At 40.2% G+C, this 18,915-nt stretch overlaps 2 protein-coding genes across 2 annotated transcripts in view; both read right to left on the bottom strand.

The window, feature by feature from the left end:
* Window positions 1-3,151: 3,151 nt before the first annotated feature.
* On the bottom strand, window positions 3,152-10,893 carry bbs5 (Bardet-Biedl syndrome 5). Its single transcript, XM_063006240.1, has 12 exons — window positions 10,728-10,893; window positions 8,637-8,719; window positions 7,964-8,029; window positions 7,798-7,847; window positions 7,588-7,715; window positions 7,360-7,495; window positions 7,161-7,256; window positions 6,602-6,664; window positions 5,640-5,774; window positions 5,466-5,549; window positions 5,264-5,287; window positions 3,152-3,466 (listed from the first exon to the last, which is right to left on the bottom strand). Exons 1-12 carry the CDS (start codon window positions 10,787-10,789, stop codon window positions 3,365-3,367), a joined length of 1,029 nt encoding a protein of 342 aa, XP_062862310.1. The 5' UTR covers window positions 10,790-10,893; the 3' UTR covers window positions 3,152-3,364.
* A 3,116-nt stretch (window positions 10,894-14,009) lies between these two features.
* Window positions 14,010-18,915, bottom strand: part of col28a2a (collagen, type XXVIII, alpha 2a) — a 31,719-nt gene continuing 26,813 nt past the window's right edge. The window contains exons 29-35 of the mRNA XM_063006650.1: window positions 17,869-17,904; window positions 17,753-17,789; window positions 17,112-17,669; window positions 15,415-15,677; window positions 15,036-15,327; window positions 14,131-14,316; window positions 14,010-14,044 (exon numbers count right to left, since the gene is read on the bottom strand). Coding sequence (XP_062862720.1) covers window positions 14,010-14,044; window positions 14,131-14,316; window positions 15,036-15,327; window positions 15,415-15,677; window positions 17,112-17,669; window positions 17,753-17,789; window positions 17,869-17,904 — 1,407 coding nt within the window. The remainder of the gene's footprint in view (window positions 14,045-14,130; window positions 14,317-15,035; window positions 15,328-15,414; window positions 15,678-17,111; window positions 17,670-17,752; window positions 17,790-17,868; window positions 17,905-18,915) is intronic.

Genomic DNA, 18,915 nt, shown 5'->3' with positions numbered 1-18,915 from the left:
GTTAAAACAGGCTGAAGAAAAAGCTGGTGTGGTTTAACCCGACCGCTATATTTAGCGCCACATCACAGGCAGAAAGAATTCAGGTTGGCCAGATTAGAAAAGAGTCACATTAGGCAGCTGTCAGAGACGGAAAGAAGCAACTGTGGACCTTCAACATGTCATCAGGTCAACAATGACTGGATTACTCATGTCCTTTTAGTACGCCTACATATTTCAGCCAAATTTCTACACATACAGGTGAATTAGTTTTATACACTATTAGGAATAGAAGTATTTATTTATTTATTAGGATTTTAACGTCATGTTTTACACCAGAGGTCACCAACCTTTTCGAGACAGAGAGCTACAGTACTTCAAGGGTACTGGGTAAGCCAAAGGGCTACTTGTTTGATACAAACTTCCTGAATAACAAAGTTGCACGGTTCACCTTCAGTGATATAATTATTATTATAAATATTCATATATATATATAAAGAAACTGATCATATGTTAATGTTAATGATTCCTCAGAAAAATTATTAACAATGATTTACCATGGTAGGAAACATATATTTCAACATGTTACATTATTTATCTCTGTTAATCTAAATCTGTTTCAATATTTGAGTCAGAGCTATCACATCTCTGATATTTTTGTAAATATAGTTTTTGACAGTTTTGTATGAATAAGCACAATTGTAGCCACAAAATCACACCATTCTTTATTTTATTTATTTTTTTTTTTTTACAAATGATCATCACTTCTGTACCATTTTTTTTAGGAAATCATTAACAGTCACATCTTCAAATCATGTCCCGTTTGTACTTATCACTTCCTTTGCAACATTTTAGAACAAATCATGAACTTGGTCCCATATTTGAACAAATGATCGGTTATGTACGATTTAATTAAAAAAAAAGCTGCAATGTACATGGAAGTTTTTGTGACACGTACTGAAGTGTCTCTCCACATTCCTCCCAATCATTGTGAAATTATTAAGTTTTCTTTCACTTTTCTTGTCTTTTTTTTAGTTTATAAAATGTTATATTCAGTATTGTCATTTTCAAATCTACATCAATGCAAGTGTTATTGATTCAAAAAGATCAGCAACACAAATACATTTTTAGATAGAACTCTATAGTCACTAGTGCTATTTTAGAATATGTCCTGTGGGCGACTCACGTGGTCCCTGCGGGCGACCAGGTGTCTGCGGGCACCGTGTTGGTGACCCCTGTTTTACACATAGATGACAGGACAGGTTATTCGTTACACAAGATTCATCAGTTCACAAGTTTAATATTAAACACAGTCATGGACAATTTAGTATCTCCAGTTCACCTTCATGCACGTCTTTGGACTGTGGGAGGAAACCGGAGCTCCCAGAGGAAACCCACGCAGACACAGGAAGAACATGCAAACTCCCACCTGGGAATCGAACCCAGGACCTTCTTGCCGTGGGGCTACAGTTTAACCAACCGAGCCGCGGTGCCACCCAGGACAAGAATTACAAAAATGCACTTTCTGGTTGAATCTTCAGTACCCACAGTGCAAATTACATAATGGTCATTTAAGGTCCAGTATGTTTAGTGTATTATGTACCCTAATTAAGCTTAAGATGCAACACTGTACCTTCTAAAATAAAAATATACACTTCTTCCTTCCACATAGTTACTTTTCCAATCACTTTTTTGATATACCGTGGGTTGTCATAAGAAAATTAATTTGGTGAAGAGCAATCTGTGCTTTTGTTAAACATACAATACACTTGGTTAAATTAGTTATTTGTTGGTAGAGTCAGTCAGAGTGAAATCTGAACCAACCCTGTATTCCCCATTAATTCAAACCTAACCCTGAACCTTCACATGTAGTATGAGTTTGACAGTGATAGTACAACAGCACAAATCCCCACATCACTGTTCCTACTGCTGACTCATTCATGACTCAAGAACTTCTGTGTCCAGTTTTATATTTACACGGTGAGTGTTTTCTTTATGAGCTAACTAACCTTTCCTATCCTACCGGTCAGCACAGAGCAGCTGCTGTTACACTTAATCTGTGCTGCTGGACTGTTTATGTTACGCGGCTTTATTCACACACCTGAAAATAGCCTCATGATGGTCATTGTTTAGCAGGATCCAACGATACACGGAACAAAACATTTCAGCTTAATCACATCATCTACAAATTCACAGTGAAACCAAAATCATTACAGGGTTTTTTTGTATTATTTTTTATTATACCTGAATAGCAAAAAAGCCTTTAATCATACTTCCACATTTTATTCAGTTCATCTTGACAAAATGTACATTTAAGGATTTGAGCACATTAGGTATCTAAACGTACACTGAACAGCCATAACATTAAAACCACCTCCTTGTTTCTACACTCACTGTCCATTTTATCAGCTCCACTTACCATATAGAAGCACTTTGTAGTTCTACAATTACTGACTGTAGTCCATCTGTTTCTCTACATACTTTTTTAACCTGCGTTCATACTGTTCTTCAATGGTCAGGACCCGCACAGGACCACCACAGAGCAGGTATTATTTAGGTGGTGGATCATTCTCAGCACTGCAGTGACACTGACATGGTGGTGGTGTGTTAGTGTGTGTTGTGCTGGTATGAGTGGATCAGACACAGCAGCGCTGCTGGAGTTTTTAAATACCGTGTCCACTCACTGTCCACTCTATTAGACACTCCTACCTGGTTGGTCCACCTTGTAGATGTAAAGTCAGAGACGATCGCTCATCTATTGCTGCTGTTTGAGTCGGTCATCTTCTAGACCCTCATCAGTGGTCACAGGACGCTACCCATGGGGTGCTGTTGGCTGGGTATTTTTGGTTGGTGGACTATTCTCAGTCCAGCAGTGAAAGTGAGGTGTTTAAAAACTCCATCAGCACTGCTGTGTTTGATCCACTCATACCAGCACAACACACACTAACACCAGCACCATGTCAGTAACACTGCAGTTCTGAGAATCATCCACCACCTAAATAATACCTGCTCTGTGGTGGACCTGACCATTAAAGAACAGCATGAAAGTAGGCTAACAAAGCATGCAGAGAAACAGACGGACTACAGTCAGTAATTGTAGAACTACAAAGTGCTCCTATAGCGCAGCTGATAAAATGGACAGTGAGTGTAGAAACAAGGAAGTGGTTTTAATGTTATGGTTGATCAGTGTATGTCATCATTAAACTGACATGTTCTTAATATTAACTACATACTCATGAATATGAATAATATTACATTTACATTCATCTAGATACATTCAATCTATAAATTAAATAAATATATTTTACAACGAACATAAATCCTGGGTTTGACTATAAAAATACTTTGTATGAAGGTTTAACAGCATATTAGTGTGATTTTTACATGTTTAACTCATGACCTCCCAAAGGCTTTGCAGCGTGAATCCATCTTTTAACTTCTCCACCGCTAAACCGAGTTCTTCAGAAAATACTGGCTCCCGGTCTTGTTGCTATTAAGAGAACATCAAACATCATCAAGTATTTATATACATATATTTTGTTTAAATCTGTATCAATTTAAGGTCTTGTCCACTTTAATATTGATACAGTTTAACTCTTTAATGATCTAAATACTTGGGGAAAATAAGCGGTATTTAAATAACCTTGTTTGGGTCGTATCTACTCCTTGGTTGACGTGTGTTTGTTTATTAGGATTGTAACGTCGTGTTCCACACCTTGGCCACATTCATGACAGAAACGGTAGTTACTCATTACACAAGATTCATCAGTTCACGCAAGTTTATATCAAACACAGTCATGGACAATTTAGTATCTCCAGTTCACCTCACTCGCACGTCTTTGGACTATAGGAGGAAACCGGAGCACCCGGAGGAAACCCACACAGACACAGGGAGAACATGCAAACTCCACACAGAAAGGACCTGGACCGCTCCAACTGGGGATTGAACCCAAGATCTTCTTGCTGTGAGGCGACAGTGCTACACACTTAGACACCTTGCCGCCCTATTCTAACCTACAGTATATGTCAACTTGAATGTAGTGGCTAAAAAAATCCTCCATAAAAGTTGCATCATTTTTGTGATCGTCTCAACTGTTTGGTAGAGGCTCATTAAAAATGCAGTTTGCACTAATAAAAATATTAATTGTTTGTTGTTGGTTTAGTCCCAAGAAACTAAAAAAATGCAAAGAAATCATTTTTTAACATTATTTTTCTGGTGAGACCATAATATGCTTTGTATCTTTCTTTCATTACATGTTAACATTATTTAAATTGTACACACTGAAAGACACTTGGGCATGTTCGTTCATGCTTCCCGAGCCACAGTAGTGATGCTATTTCAGTAACTGTTTATACACCACGTAGTAAAAAGCGTATCAAATTAGTAACACCACTGGTGACACAGTGTTTATTTATTTGACATTTTGTACAGCGTATGGCAGAAAGCAATATGAGAGACTGAACTATGACACTGTGTCTGAGCCTTTTTTGTAAATAAATTAAATAATTAAATAGTAACAAATAACTGTAAGACAGGCGAGGCTACTGATAACACAGACACAGAGTTTTAATAAAACAAATACAGTGACATTTCAGACCATGTATGAAGCAGAACATATTGGCTGATGTGCTGGAATTGGGATGACAATCAGAGGCCTGTTACTAGGTCATTCATTTATTCGTTCGTTTATTTACTAAAATAACAGCTTAATGGGCCTCAAGCCTATTCTGGTATCACTGGGGACAGGACAGGAAAGGAATAAACCATGGTCATCACACAACAGCCGTCAAGATTTTCTGTTTCCTATTCGCACCACAATGCTGAATGGTGTTTTAAGTCAGTGGTTCCCAACCTTTTCTGCACCGCGGACCGGTTTTATATAAGACAAAATTTCACAGACCGGTGAGGGCGGGAGGATTTAAATTAGAATAACAATACTTACTCACAAATTATGGAAAATTTGCTTTTTTTCGCTACAGCAAGACGCTGATCCCACCTAGGGGTGATAGAAAACAATAATACCCAAAATGTGTTGTAAATGGAAGTAGTGTTTTCACTGCTTTACTAGCGATTTATAGATTTATTGTTTCTGTGTGACCCAGTAATAAATGACCAACAAACCCGGTGGTTGGGGACCACTGTTTTAAACTATATATGATTCTGGAAATAAACATTTTGGTGTTTAAAAGCACTATATCAGTGTGCATACACAGGCAACAAAAAACTGATCAGTATTATTGTGGACAAGTCCTAGGACCTAGAAAGTCATAAAATCATTTATTTTACCTTGTTACCATCGGCAAAGTACGCCTGAAAAGAAGAAAGCAAAAACAATCAAACAATTCTGTCAAATTATTGCTATTTTATGAACTAAAAATAAACATGTTAACATGTTATTAAGAGTGAGCAGCAAAAGTGATAATTTCCTTAGGGATAAATAAAGTATCTATCCATATATTCATCTATAGTCTTAGTTTAATGTGCTCACTGTGAAAGCATCACTCTGTTCATCTGGCTCGATCTCCACGTCGTCTGCCGGCTGCTCCACAGTTAACTCCTCCAGCGGCTGAGGCTGCGGGGACGTCAGAGCGTGCTCATATTAAACCTGCTGCTACCGAAAAGTATTTTTAACAAACCGACATAAAACTAAACGTCATTTTACCTTCTCCTCCATCTCATATTCTACACCAAAAATGGGGTTTGCAGAGTAGACTTTGTGAAGAGAATTTATCTCCTTCACCGAGTCCTGTAACTTGTCCAGCGGGTCGATTTTGAAACCCAGAACGTATCCACCTGTCTGAGAGAGGAGATGATTCCTGCTCTTAAGTTTCATCTGAATCAACAGTATATAGGGCCTAACTAAAATCACAGGGAAATGTGCTTAATTTCATGGACCTTAAAAATCACAGATTCACATCAGTCATTAAATTACACTCATAAATTGAATGATAGAATAAATGGAAGCTACAATACACAGCTCTGCTTCCTTAATAATTGAATGTGGACGGTGCGATGCTTTATGTTAATGAAAAAACTTGTCTGTGTTTTGACACACCCACAGTTTCCCAAACTCCCAACTTCCAAGTTCCGTGTGTCGTGTTTTAGTTGCTTTACACTTCAACATTCTGACTAACTAAACTGCTGTAGGATTGCTGGGACGCCTCATAGTGCAGATTAACCAGTAATCGTGAGGCACTTGAACGCTATGCGAATGAAAAACGTTAAATCGCTAAACACAAACATTCCATTTTGAATTTCATGGCAAATTGAATATTACACGACAGTTACACAATTTTTACAGCCGTGCATTAGGTAGGGCCTTAACAATATGTAACGGTAGGGAATTTTGGGAACAATTAATGGTTGTATATCCTGTACACACTCTTATCATATTTAAATTTTCACCAAATCTAATCAGACAGCTTGAATTTAGTATAATTTTTTTTTGCTGTTGTGATTTAATGGGACTTAATGATTTAATAGCCGTTTTTTTTTTTTTTTTAACTGATGCTATTTTTTCTATAATGTTCCTTTTTTATTTGACTTTAATAAGTACTTAAGTCTGTTTTTGTCTGCATGTATTTTCTGTTTAATGTTTGAATTCATGAATGTTGTCAGACTCACCTGTTGAGAACTTTCAATGACGAGTGCAAGTCCGAACTTGGAATCTCTAATCCTTATTGAACGCTTAAGAAAAGAAAGACTGAAACAGTTAGATCTATTTTAATTGTATCATTTTAATTTAAAAAGTGTACATTATTTTATAATGAATTATTGTTGTTTGTTTATTAGGATTTTAACGTCATGTTTTTGTGACCACCGTCACTTTGGTTACATTCATGACAGGAACGGTAGTTGCTCATTACACAAGATTCATCAGTTCACAAGTTTAATATCAAACACAGTCATGGACAATTTTGTGTCTCCAGTTCACCTCACTTGCATGTTTTTGTACTGTGGGAGGAAACCGGAGCTCCTGAAGGAAACCCACGCAGACACAGGGAGAACATGCAAACTCCACACAGTATGTGTGTCTGCCCTGTGATGGACTGGCGCCCCGTCCAGGGTGTTACTGTGTGCCCATTGAGAAGCTGGGATAGGCTCCAGCACCCCCAAGCGACCCTAACTGGATAAGCGGTTAAGAAAGCGAGTGAGAGTGATCAGTACAGTTGTAATTACTCACAATTTGCAGGTATGGAATGCTGACGTTGAAGCTTTCGTTCATGTTGGCGTGCCAAACAATTCTCACATTAGTAATGAAAAAAGTACCAAGGTTACCCTGAAATATAATGCACAGCACTGTGAAAATAAGTATACTTGTAGAGAATCTAAAATATTTGACACTAAATTTCTAATTTAATAATCTTGATTTTATTATATACCTGATCACTGGATAAATTCCAGACTCCGTTGATCTTGTCGTAAACTTGCTCACGTGGCAGAAGTCTCAGCTGCTTATTTTGAATCAAAGCTGCTCTTAGTTTGAGATCACGGTACATTTTAGAGGTTTCATAAGCTCTGCATGGAACACAATCAGTTACACACTGGAAGAAAAAACACTTTGGATGAAGTTATCAGTGTTACTTTGTAGAGATACGTGAGAATGATACCTGTGCACAGCAATGACAGATGTGAAGAGTCTCGGGCTTCCAGGAATAACGTTGGTAAAGATGAACTCAAATCTTGTGTTGTTTGATTTAGTCAAGATGTAAAGAGCTTCAGTCTGCCCCCTCAATTTCTTAAAAAAAGTACAAACCCATGTCAAACTAATGAATCAGTCATTGGAAATATGATTAATTACGTGACTTGGTTATTCTTACTGAGTTTGCTGTTCTTGTGGTGATGTTTATGACAGAGTTGTATCCCACAGCTGTAAAAATAATTAAGCAGTTCTTATGTATCATCATTTTATTGTCTAATTCTAATGCAAACATGGGACTCAATCTGTCATCTTTATATTTAACATCTGTATAATGTAATACTTACATAAGTTAACCCTTGGTAAGGCGACAGAATGCCAAATGATTCTTAAATTGGTCACTAACAGTCTTCCTGTAATAGCAATAAAAATATAAACAACATTTAAAAAGGAACCAATTTTATAACACGTAATTATACACCAAATAGGCATAACATTATGACCACCTTCCTAATATTGTGTTGGTCCCCCTTTTGCTGCCCCATACGCAACAAACTGTGCTGCTCTGTGTATTCCGACGCCTTTCTATCAGAACCAGCATGAACTTCTTCAGCAATCTGAGCTACAGTAGCTCGCCTGTTGGATCGGACCACACGTGCATCAGTGAGCCTCGGTAGCCTCGGTCACTGACCACTGCAGACCGGGACACACCCCACAAGAGCTGCAGTTTTGGAGATGCTCTGACCCAGTCGTCTAGCCGTCACAATTTGGCCCTCGTCAAACTCGCTCAGATCCTCACGCTCGCCCATTTTTCCTGCTTCTAACATCAACTTTGAGGATCAAATGTTCACTTGCTGCGTAATATATCCCCCCCACTAACAGGTGCCGTAATGAAGAGATAATCAGTGTTACTAACTGCACATAATGGTCATAATGTTATGCCTGGTCGGTGTCGATCATACAATTTAACAATGTTTAAGAAGTTTTGAACTAAGTGAGGTCATTAATTGAGATACACACCTCTATCACCATTGTTTCCTTTTGTATCTTCAATAGAGTCTAAGCAGTCGATAAGCACCTCACCAGGCCTGGTCTTCATCTGTCTAAAATTAGGAAAAAGAATGTACAGGGGATTATTTTAAACCTACTCAATCAATATTAAAATTACAGATGCAAATTTTGCAAAATTCCTTTAAACATTATTATTATTATTATTATTATTAATAAACTTCTTCTTCTTCTTCTTTTCCTAGGCCTTTGTCCCGTTTGGTTACGGGGTCGGCTCTCGGCGGATCACGACCCTCCCCATTTTTATCCGGGCTTGGGACCGGCACTACAATGCACTGGTTTTGTGCATCTAGCGGCTGGGTATCTATAGGACAATTCAGTGTTTCCAATTAGCCTGGTGGCATGTTTTTGGACTGTGGGAGGAAACCCACGCGGACACGGGGAGAACATGCAAACTCCGCACAGAAAGGACCCGGACCGCCCCACCTGGGGATCGAACCCAGGACGTTCTTGCTGTGAGGCGACAGTGCTACCCACTATTATTATTATTATTATTAAACATAATTTAATAATTGATTATTATTAGTTGACAGCTACCTATTATCCAACAGCCTTCATATAGAAGTTTCAATAAATTAACACCGACTTCTTGACTTTTGCATTATGTCTCTTATGGTCTTGAAAGTTAAGTAATGTTAAATATTTTAAGTAATAAAATAGTCAAAATCTATCGAGTAATGTTTATAGCTCTGTCTTGGAGGTTAAGTAAAAGTCTTTAGCTAGGTTTAAATGGTGTCGAGATCATTCAACCAAGACGACTGGCTCAGGTAAATCACTCAGGTAACATGTCAATACTATCTCAGTGTCACGCCCGAGAACACTCAACACGTTCAACACTCCAATGACATCTGATTAGTGCTGGGTATGTAGTGGTCCCCTGTATATACACCGATCAGCCATAAGATTAAAACCACCTCCTTGTTTCTACACTCACTGTCCATTTTATCAGCTCCACTTACCATATAGAAGCACTTTGTAGTTCTACAATTACTGACTGTAGTCCATCTGTTTCTCGGCATACATTTTTAACCTGCTTTCACCCTGTTCTTCAATGGTCAGGACCCCCACAGAGCAGGTATTATTTAGGTGGTGGATGATTCTCAGCACTGCAGTGACACTGACATGGTGGTGGTGTGTTAGTGTGTGTTGTGCTGGTATGAGTGGATCAGACACAGCAGCGCTGCTGGAGTTTTTAAATAGCATGTCCACTCACTGTCCACTCACTGTCCACTCTATTAGACACTCCTACCTAGTCGGTCCACCTTGTAGATGTGAAGTCAGAGACGATCGCTCGTCTATTGCTGCTGTTTGAGTCGGTCATCTTCTAGACCTTCATCAGTGGTCACAGGACGCTGCCCACGGGGCGCTGTTGGCTGGATGTTTTTGGTGGGTGGACGATTCTCAGTCCAGCAGTGACAGTGAGGTGTTTAAAAACTCCAGCAGCGCTGCTGTGTCTGATCCACTCATACCAGCACAACACACACTAACACACCACCACCATGTCAGTGTCACTGCAGTGCTGAGAATGATCCACCACCTAAATAATACCTGCTCTGTGGTGGTCCTGTGGGGGTCCTGACCATTGAAGAACAGCATGAAAGGGGGCTAACAAAGCACGCTGAGAAACAGATGGACTACAGTCAGTAATTGTAGAACTACAAAGTGCTTCTATATGGTAAGTGGAGCTGATAAAATGGACAGTGAGTGTAGAAACAAGGAGGTGGTTTTAATGTTATGGCTGATCGGTGTGTGTATATACAGTATATGTTCATTCATCTGTAGTATATGAATAGGGTCGCGGTGGCTCCAGCATCTCACAGAAACACTGAACACGACACGTAATTTACCTCCACACGTTTTTGTGAGGTTGTGTTTACAAAGCCATTGATATCCTAATAATGTTATGATATATTGTACATGCTCCTTTGAAGTGAACAGAAATGTTAGATTAGTGCTAATATTGGTAGCATTATACTGAGAAGCTAACGCTGCTAATCGGCTAACCAACTCCGTTAATAACATTTATTCTGCTGGTTCACTTACTGCGGTGTGATGTCAAATCGTACATCTCTATCCTCCCACAGTGCATCTAACACACCCGCCATAACCCGCCTTTAATATGGGATTAAAATATAAAATAAATAAATAGTACGGAATCACAGCAGAGCTGCTAAAGCTAACGGGCTAAAAGGATTTGTACATCGGCGTCTTTGCGTCGCCCTGGTAACAGTACAAAGTACGGCAAGCACAACGATTCAAATCCCGAAGTTTTATTATTTTATATATATGTGGGTCAAAGATAAAACGTGTCTAAAAATCCACATTAATATATTCAATATTATGTAAAATTAGCACAGTACGACCATTCTTAATGTATTTTTTATTTATTTATTAGGGTTTTACACGTCATGTTTTACACACTTTTGGTTACATTCATGACAAACGGTAGTTACTCATTACACAAGATTCATCAGTTCACAAGTTCAATATCAAACACAGTCATGGACACTATTTATATCTCCAATTCACCTTACTTGAACATCTTTGGACTGTGGGAGGAAACCGGAGCACCTGAAGGAAACCCACACAGACACGGCGAGAACATGCAAACTCCACACAGAAAGGACCCGGACCGCTCGACCTGGGAATCAAACCCAGGACCTTCTTGCTGTGAGGCGACAGTGCTACCCACCGTGCCACCGTGCCGCCCCTCTTCATGTATTTTTAATTACCAGGGTTCTACTTAACAGGGAATTAGTATTGAATGCTTTTGATTTGAATGCCATTGATTATTGAATACATTAATATTTTGCCTTATTTTGACACCAATATACCACAATTTATTTATTAGACACATTCCTGTGAACCAAAAATATTCTAGTTCCCATTATTTACAATTAAACACTCCGAATGCCCTTGGTTTTGTTACATGTGGATTGTGCTATTCCCTCGTCAGCCAGTGCTGATGACTGAAACGCATTAAAAACCTGATAAGCAGTGTTTCTCCCTCTGATCTACTTCTAGTTTAGTTTGAATTTGTGGAAAGTACTAAGCAATGAAAAGTTCAAAAAATGTACAGCACAATAAACTCTTTATTGCTAAAGCATGTTAACAGGAGTTTACAGAGGAGAGTCAGGTTACAGGTTTACCAATTTAGCAAGTGTTATGAATTCAGAACTACAATTTCATACTTTAAAACTTTTGACTTCTAATTATTTCTTTAAGAAAGTAGAAAATAAAGCGCTCGGGTGGTGCAGCGTAATGAGTTCTAGTCTGAATCTCAGCTGTGTTATAGACCTGATTAGGATGAGGAAGTTACTAAAGGTAAATTGTACCTAGTTTGTGCCTTGATTCTGTCAGATACCTCCTAAAAGAACTGTTTGCAAAAAATCTGAGTGGAAAATTTGCTTAAGAATTCCCCAATGGTTTTGCACAATGCACAATCAAGGTACTAAGCTAAACCAAGTTAAAATGAAACTATAACCTTCTAGAATTGTACATGTGTGGTTAATTTAAAGATATTGCCAGTTATTAAATTGGTTTGATTTGTGTTTGTTTATTTGTTTAGTAGGATTTTAAAGTCATGTTTTACACTGTGGTTACATTCATGACAGGAACGGTAGTTACTCGTTACACAATGTTCATCACTTCACAAGGTTATATCAAACAGTCATGGACAATTTAGTGTCTTCAAGTCACCTCACTTGCATGTCTTTGGACTGTGGGAGGAAACCGGAGCACCCGGAGGAAACCCACGCAGACACTGGGAGAACATGCAAACTCCACACAGAAAGAACCCAGGACCTTCTTGCTGTGAGGCGACAGTGCTACCCACTTGATTTGTGTCAATCAAACTATAATGTGCATTACATAAATAATCAGACAGTGGTCTTTAAACACTGTGAGCTGAACAAAGTCACTCAGTCCACACGACACACGTAACCAACAATTAAATTTATTACATTAAGTACAAAAGGCACACATCGTACATAGATCTGTTTGTAAAATAAATCACAGGTAAAGTTTTCCAATTATAACAAGCTCTTTCTAACAGCAGAAATTAAATTACTTGATCCATAATTTTACTTCCAAGATATAACATTCACAATACAAAGTCAAGTCATTTCCTAATATAATAACTATAAGCACCTTATTCAACCATGAACATGAATTATTATCTGCTGCTATCATCAAGTGTTTCAAATCCCTAAAATTCAGAAGCTTAAAAGTCTGAACTGTGATGTGTTTAAAAGTACATTTATTAATTATAAAAATCTAAAAAAGAAAAACAGATTTATTAGTAGAACATACTTCTGAAATGCAGTGCAGGAACCCCGACAGGGTATAAAACCATGAGATGCATGATGAGGTATATAACAGGGTATGAATTATTCGTTCAGTACTCAGTACATTGAGTGCTCGGGCTGATAACAGTACAGTATAACAGCACTTCAGTAGAGTTACAGTTAACACAGAGCAGCTTATCACAGTATTCTTTCTTTTTAAATTGCCCTTTTTATTCTTAATTATTTGATCCTTTTTTGAGAGCGGTCCTAAATGTTGAGTCTGATAAAGAAAGCAGATGATGACGAACCTTAACCTGCTGTAAAAGAAAACAGGAGCAAATTAAAAAGCACAGTTAAAGAAATCCACAAAGTAAAAAAAAAAGCTTAATCCTGCTGTGTAAATGATTATAAACGTTATAGATGTGTAAATGAAAGTAAACTAGGTTTAAGCCTTCTGTAATAGCATTTAAAGGTGACATTAGATAAAATGACTTCTTGAAGCTTCAGGTAAGACAAATATGTCAGTTCTAATGAAGCGTATTCAGTTTTCTGGTTCTGCTATACACCCACCAGACATAACATTATGAGCACTGACAGGTGAAGTGAATAACACTGATTATCTCTCATCTCGCCACCTGTTAGTGGGTGGGATATATTAGGCAGATATATTGTTTGACAAGGGCCGAATTGTGATGGCTAGACGACTGGGTCAGAGCATCTCCAAAACTGCAGCTCTTGTGGGGTGTTTCGGTCTGCAGTGGTCAGTATCTATCAAAAGTGGTCCGAGGTAGGAACAGTGGTAAACCGGCGACAGGGTCATGGCGACAGCGGCGACAGCGGCCAAGGCTCATTGATGCATGTGGGGAGCGAAGGCTGGCCCGTGCGGTCCGATCCAACAGACGAGCTACTGTAGCTCAAACTGCTGAAGAAGTTCATGCTGGTTCTGATAGAAAGGTGTCAGAATACACAGAGCATCACAGTTTGTTGCGTATGGGGCTGCATATTCGCAGACCAGTCAGTTAGGAAGGAGGTCATAATGTTATGCCTGATCGGTGTAGTTACTTCCATAAAAGGCTATCAAGCAAAAATGCCTAACATACAAGTAAAAGCTAAGGATGATAAGAAATGTGCCTGATGTTATTCAACTGTGTCTGTTTTACCTCTAGTGGTACGGACGCATGTTTTCTTGCATTCGGCCTCTGTATCGAAGCGGTTGTTGTTGCCATCACATCCTCCGTACCAGAACTGAGCACAAGCGTTTGCTTGTTTGTCATAATACCAGCGTATGATGTAGTCTCGGCAGGATCCCTGGCTCAGGGTGAGCAAGCAGCGAGGATCCAGAGGAGCTGCACACACACACACAGAGGATCAGAAAGATCATGCAGAGGTAACACGAGTTATATGTTTTCCTCCCTGTTTTCTTCCCGCCCCCTCCGACAAGTGTGCAGTAGCTGCATCTTTTCACCTGCATCTTTTCACCTGCACAAGGCGAGTTCATATGCGTATTAGCTTTGTGTACAGAGAGACACACCCTGATCCACGCATTATCCCTCGCCTCTGTGCAGGAGCCATCAATCAGCCAACAGAGGTCGTAATTGCATCAGTTATGAGGTCCTGTCCGGCACCCCCTTTGAACAACAGCCAATCGTTGTTCGTGTAGCTGCTGGAGCCTATCCCAGCTTTTCCATGGGCGCAAGGCACACAGTAACACCCTGGATGGGACACCAGTACATCACAGGGCAGACACACACACACACACCCATTCACTTATAGGGCAATTCAGCATCTCCAATTAACCTGGCTGCATGTTTTTGGACTGTGGGAGGAAACCGGAGCTCCCGGAGGAAACCCACGCAGACACGGGGAGAACATGCAAACTCCGCACAGAAAGGACGTGGACCACCCCGCCTGGGGATCGAACACAGGACCTTCTTGCTGTGAGGCGACAGTGCTACCCACCGAGCCACCGCGCCGCCCGGGGTTTAAATTATTCTTTTAATAATTGTTTACATGATACGTTATATATAAGCGGCGTATGATTGTATTTTTGTACTTCCATGCTTACCAGAGACTACAGCTGGGTGGGGCTGTGGATTTACATTCACTGAAGTAGATTTCACAGATCCAGACGTGGACAGGGTCAGTGTTGATGAAGATGAGGAAGATGATGATGAGGATGAAGATGATGGCAGAGACGATACAGAAACACTTGTGTGAGATGTTTTGCTGCCCTTTAGTTCAGGCTGTACATGTGGGACTGATGTGCTTTTATTGACAACAGTTATTTTAGTGCCAGTTTGGACCCGAGTCCTTACGTCTAAATCCTCTCCATCATAATCGTCTTCTTCAGCCTCGACCTGGACAGAAAAACAGATTGGGGTTAGATACTCCTATAACTTAACTGTAGTAGAGCAATAACTGTTAGCAGAACATATTCTACAGACCTGTGTAGTGAGAGGAGCAGGGTTGATTGGTAAGGTGAAGGTGTGGCTCTGAGTGTTGACCTGTCTCCTGTCCAGGTCCTCCAGATGTGTATTTCCATAGCCGTTATTTCCGTATAAGACCTCTGCATTGTTATCACGCCCATTAGGCCTGTTTCCGTTTTGCCTGTGTCCGTTGTGCCCGTTGAAGCCGTTGGTGACGCGGTTGTAGATGAGCTCCCCGTTCTCATCCTCACAAAACTGGCTTACAAGCTTAGACTCCAAGGCTGCAGAGGAGACACAGTTAGTCATATATCCTAATAAAACTAGTTACCTGTACTATAACTAGACATCAAAACCACCTCCTTGTTTCTATACTCACTGTCAATTTTATCAGCTCCACTGACCATATAGAAGCACTTTGTAGTTCTACAATTACTGACTGTAGTCCATCTGTTTCTCTACATACTTTGTTAGCCCCCTTTCACCCTGTTCTTCAAGTGTGTGTTGTGCTGGTATGAGTGGATCAGACACAGCAGCGCTGCTGGAGTTTTTAAACACCGTTGGTCTTAAACTCCTACCTAGTTGGTCCACCTTGTAGATGTAAAGTCAGAGACGATCGCTCATCTATTGCTGCTGTTTGAGTCGGTCATCTTCTAGACCTTCATCAGAGGTCACAGGACGCTGCCTACAGGGCACTGTTGGCGGGATGTTTTTGGTTGGTGGACTATTCTCAGTCCAGCAGTGACAGTGAGGTGTTTAAAAAACTCCAGCAGCGCTGCTGTGTCTGATGGAAACTGATGGAACTGATGGAATCACTGTCTAAGTAGGGCGTTCAAATAACCCTCTCTACTTAGGCAGCTGCCCATGTAGGCAGTAAGACAGCAAGGCAGCTCACTAGGTTTTCGAACACACCCATTGTCATTTCAGCTACATACAAGTACAGTGGGACCGTGGTAGCCTAGTAAGAGGTTTTGGCTATCAATCAGAAGATTGTGGCTTTGAATCCTGGCTCTGCCATGCAGCCACTGTTGGGCTCTTGAGCAAGGCCCTTAAACAGGCTGATCCTCTCTGCATTTAGCAGAAGCTTTAATCCAAAGAAACTTAGTTGTAGCCTAGTGGTTAAGGTACTGGACCAGCAATCCAAAGGTTGCTGGTTCAAGCCTCACCACTGCCAGGTTGCCACTTCTGGGCCCCTGAGCAAGGCCCTTAACCCTCATACCAGACTGTATACTGTCACAGTACTGTAAGTCACTTTGGATAATAGTGTCTGCTAAATGCTGAAAATGTAAATGTAAACTTACAATTATCATTAAATGCAATTAGAACAATTGTGGGTGCCAACCTGGTAGTGATGCTGCTTGAACTGGCAACCTTTGAATGACTAGACAAGTACCTTAACCACTGAGCTACCACTGCCCTGGAATATGTGGAAAAAGAATTTCCTTATACTACGCATGTGTATATGTATAATATGACATATAAAAGCATTCTACTCTACTCTACTCTACTCTACTCTACTCTACTCTACTCTACTCTACTCTACTCTACTCTACTCTACTCTACTCTACTCTACTCTACTCTACTCTACTCTACTCTACTCTACTCTACTCTACTCTACTCTACTCTACTCTACTCTACTCTACTCTACTCTACTCTACTCTACTCTACTCTACTCTACTCTGGAATCACACAAACTTCTAAAATGTGGAGAAACTTACCAGGGAGGGTGTTAAAGTCATCGATGAGGTACATGTGTTCACCGTCCGGGTCTGAAGCGATGAGGTTGAGCTCCTTGAGAAACTCGGTTTGAGTAGGATCCGACGTGTTCACAATTCCAATAGCGTACATCTCAATATTAGCAGCATGGGCCTCCCGCACTGCCATGTCCAGCTTCACGGGCTCTCTCTTATCCGTCTGGCCGTCGGTGATGACGACGGCCACTTTGCTCACGCCGTTCCGCGTGCTGTGAAAAGCCTCTTGTGTAGCCTTGCGAATGGCGGTGCCAGTGTAAGTGCCCTCTCCCATGTAGGGTATGTTCCTGATGGCCTGCTTGACATCCTGCTTGGTCATGTAGCGTGCCAGGTTGAACTCCAGGTGCACGTCTAAGCTGTAGAGCACCAGGCCCACGCGTGTGGCGTTACGGCCTACGGTAACACGGTCCACCAGCGCGATGACAAAGTCCTTTATGATCTCGAAGTTCTCAGGTCCGACGCTTTCTGAGCTGTCGATCACAAACACCAGCTCCATGGGTCTTTCCTTACACTTAATACCACAGCCTAGGAAAAGTGTAAACAAAACCCTGGTTTAGTACTTTAATACATTTTAATGCAGTTGATCGTGTCATGACTGTGAGACTAACCGCAGATTTCTTTGATCAGTTTAATGATATCTTCTCTCTGAAAAACATTATTAAAGTAGTAAGTGTTTATGCACTTACTAATACTAGTTTATTAGATGTTAAATTAAGAAACTTACTGTGAGGCCCATCTCTCCTTTCACTCCAGGTCTTCCCTTTAAATAAGAAACAGGAACAGAGCATTACAATATGTTAATTCATTGTATGTAACCTAAATCTGAACTATACCCTATCTGGGATAAAAAAAAATCTATGGACTTTCATGGACTCCAGAATACCTAATTTGACTCAGATTACCCTTCTTGATTTATATCCGGGCATGGGACCTGCACTGATAAAGCACTGACAAGTGCACATCCCAGTGGCTAAGCTGTTCGCCCGGTACGCAAGTATTGGATATCAGATTTATTTTTTAGGCTAAGGAATGTATCCATGAAGCTTGAAATGAGCATAATGTGTCACTTAACTCAAGATTCAAGTGGCTTAATGTCATTTCAGCTACATACAAGTACAGGGGGACAGTGGGAGCCTACTGAGTAGAGGTTTGGGCTATCAATCAGAAGATTGTTGCTTAGAATCCTGGCCCATTCAGCCACTGTTGGTCCCTTGAGCAAGGCCCTTAACCCTGTCTGCTCCAGGGGTGATGTACAAAGTCTGACCCTGCACTCTGACTCCCCCCACCAAGGAATAGCCAATCATGTCATTGTAGGTGCCCAACTGGACAAATGGGCTAGCATTGCCCCCCTCTTATAGGCAAGATATGAATACAATGTCTGTTTAACATTCAGACCTGTTGACTTTTTGGTGCACTTTAATGTGCTGTGGATTTGATTTTGAACAGATATAACTGCTATTTTTGCACAACACCACTTATCAAACAATCATTATTTGGGATTTGATTTGATTTCACATACTGTCATTTGAAAAGAGACAAACCCATGTCTGCAAACTTACTCTGCATTGACAGAACACAAACAAGCACTGAAGTTCAGATAATAGTTCTGCAGAGTCAAATTATGTAACACATTGATTTTGCCACTGAAATAAAACAATATCTAAGACTGTAAAATTCCCCATGACCACAGTGGCCTTGATCATTTTGAATTTGAGCTTGGCACCACCTTGAACCTTGCTATAGTTGGCCTTCTGGTCAAACTGGCCAAACT

This window comes from Trichomycterus rosablanca, chromosome 12 (assembly GCF_030014385.1).
Source record: "Trichomycterus rosablanca isolate fTriRos1 chromosome 12, fTriRos1.hap1, whole genome shotgun sequence".
Lineage (NCBI taxonomy): Eukaryota > Metazoa > Chordata > Actinopteri > Siluriformes > Trichomycteridae > Trichomycterus > Trichomycterus rosablanca.
The sequence above is the reverse complement of the archived record's forward strand: the minus strand, read 5'-3'. Positions and strand labels throughout refer to the sequence as shown.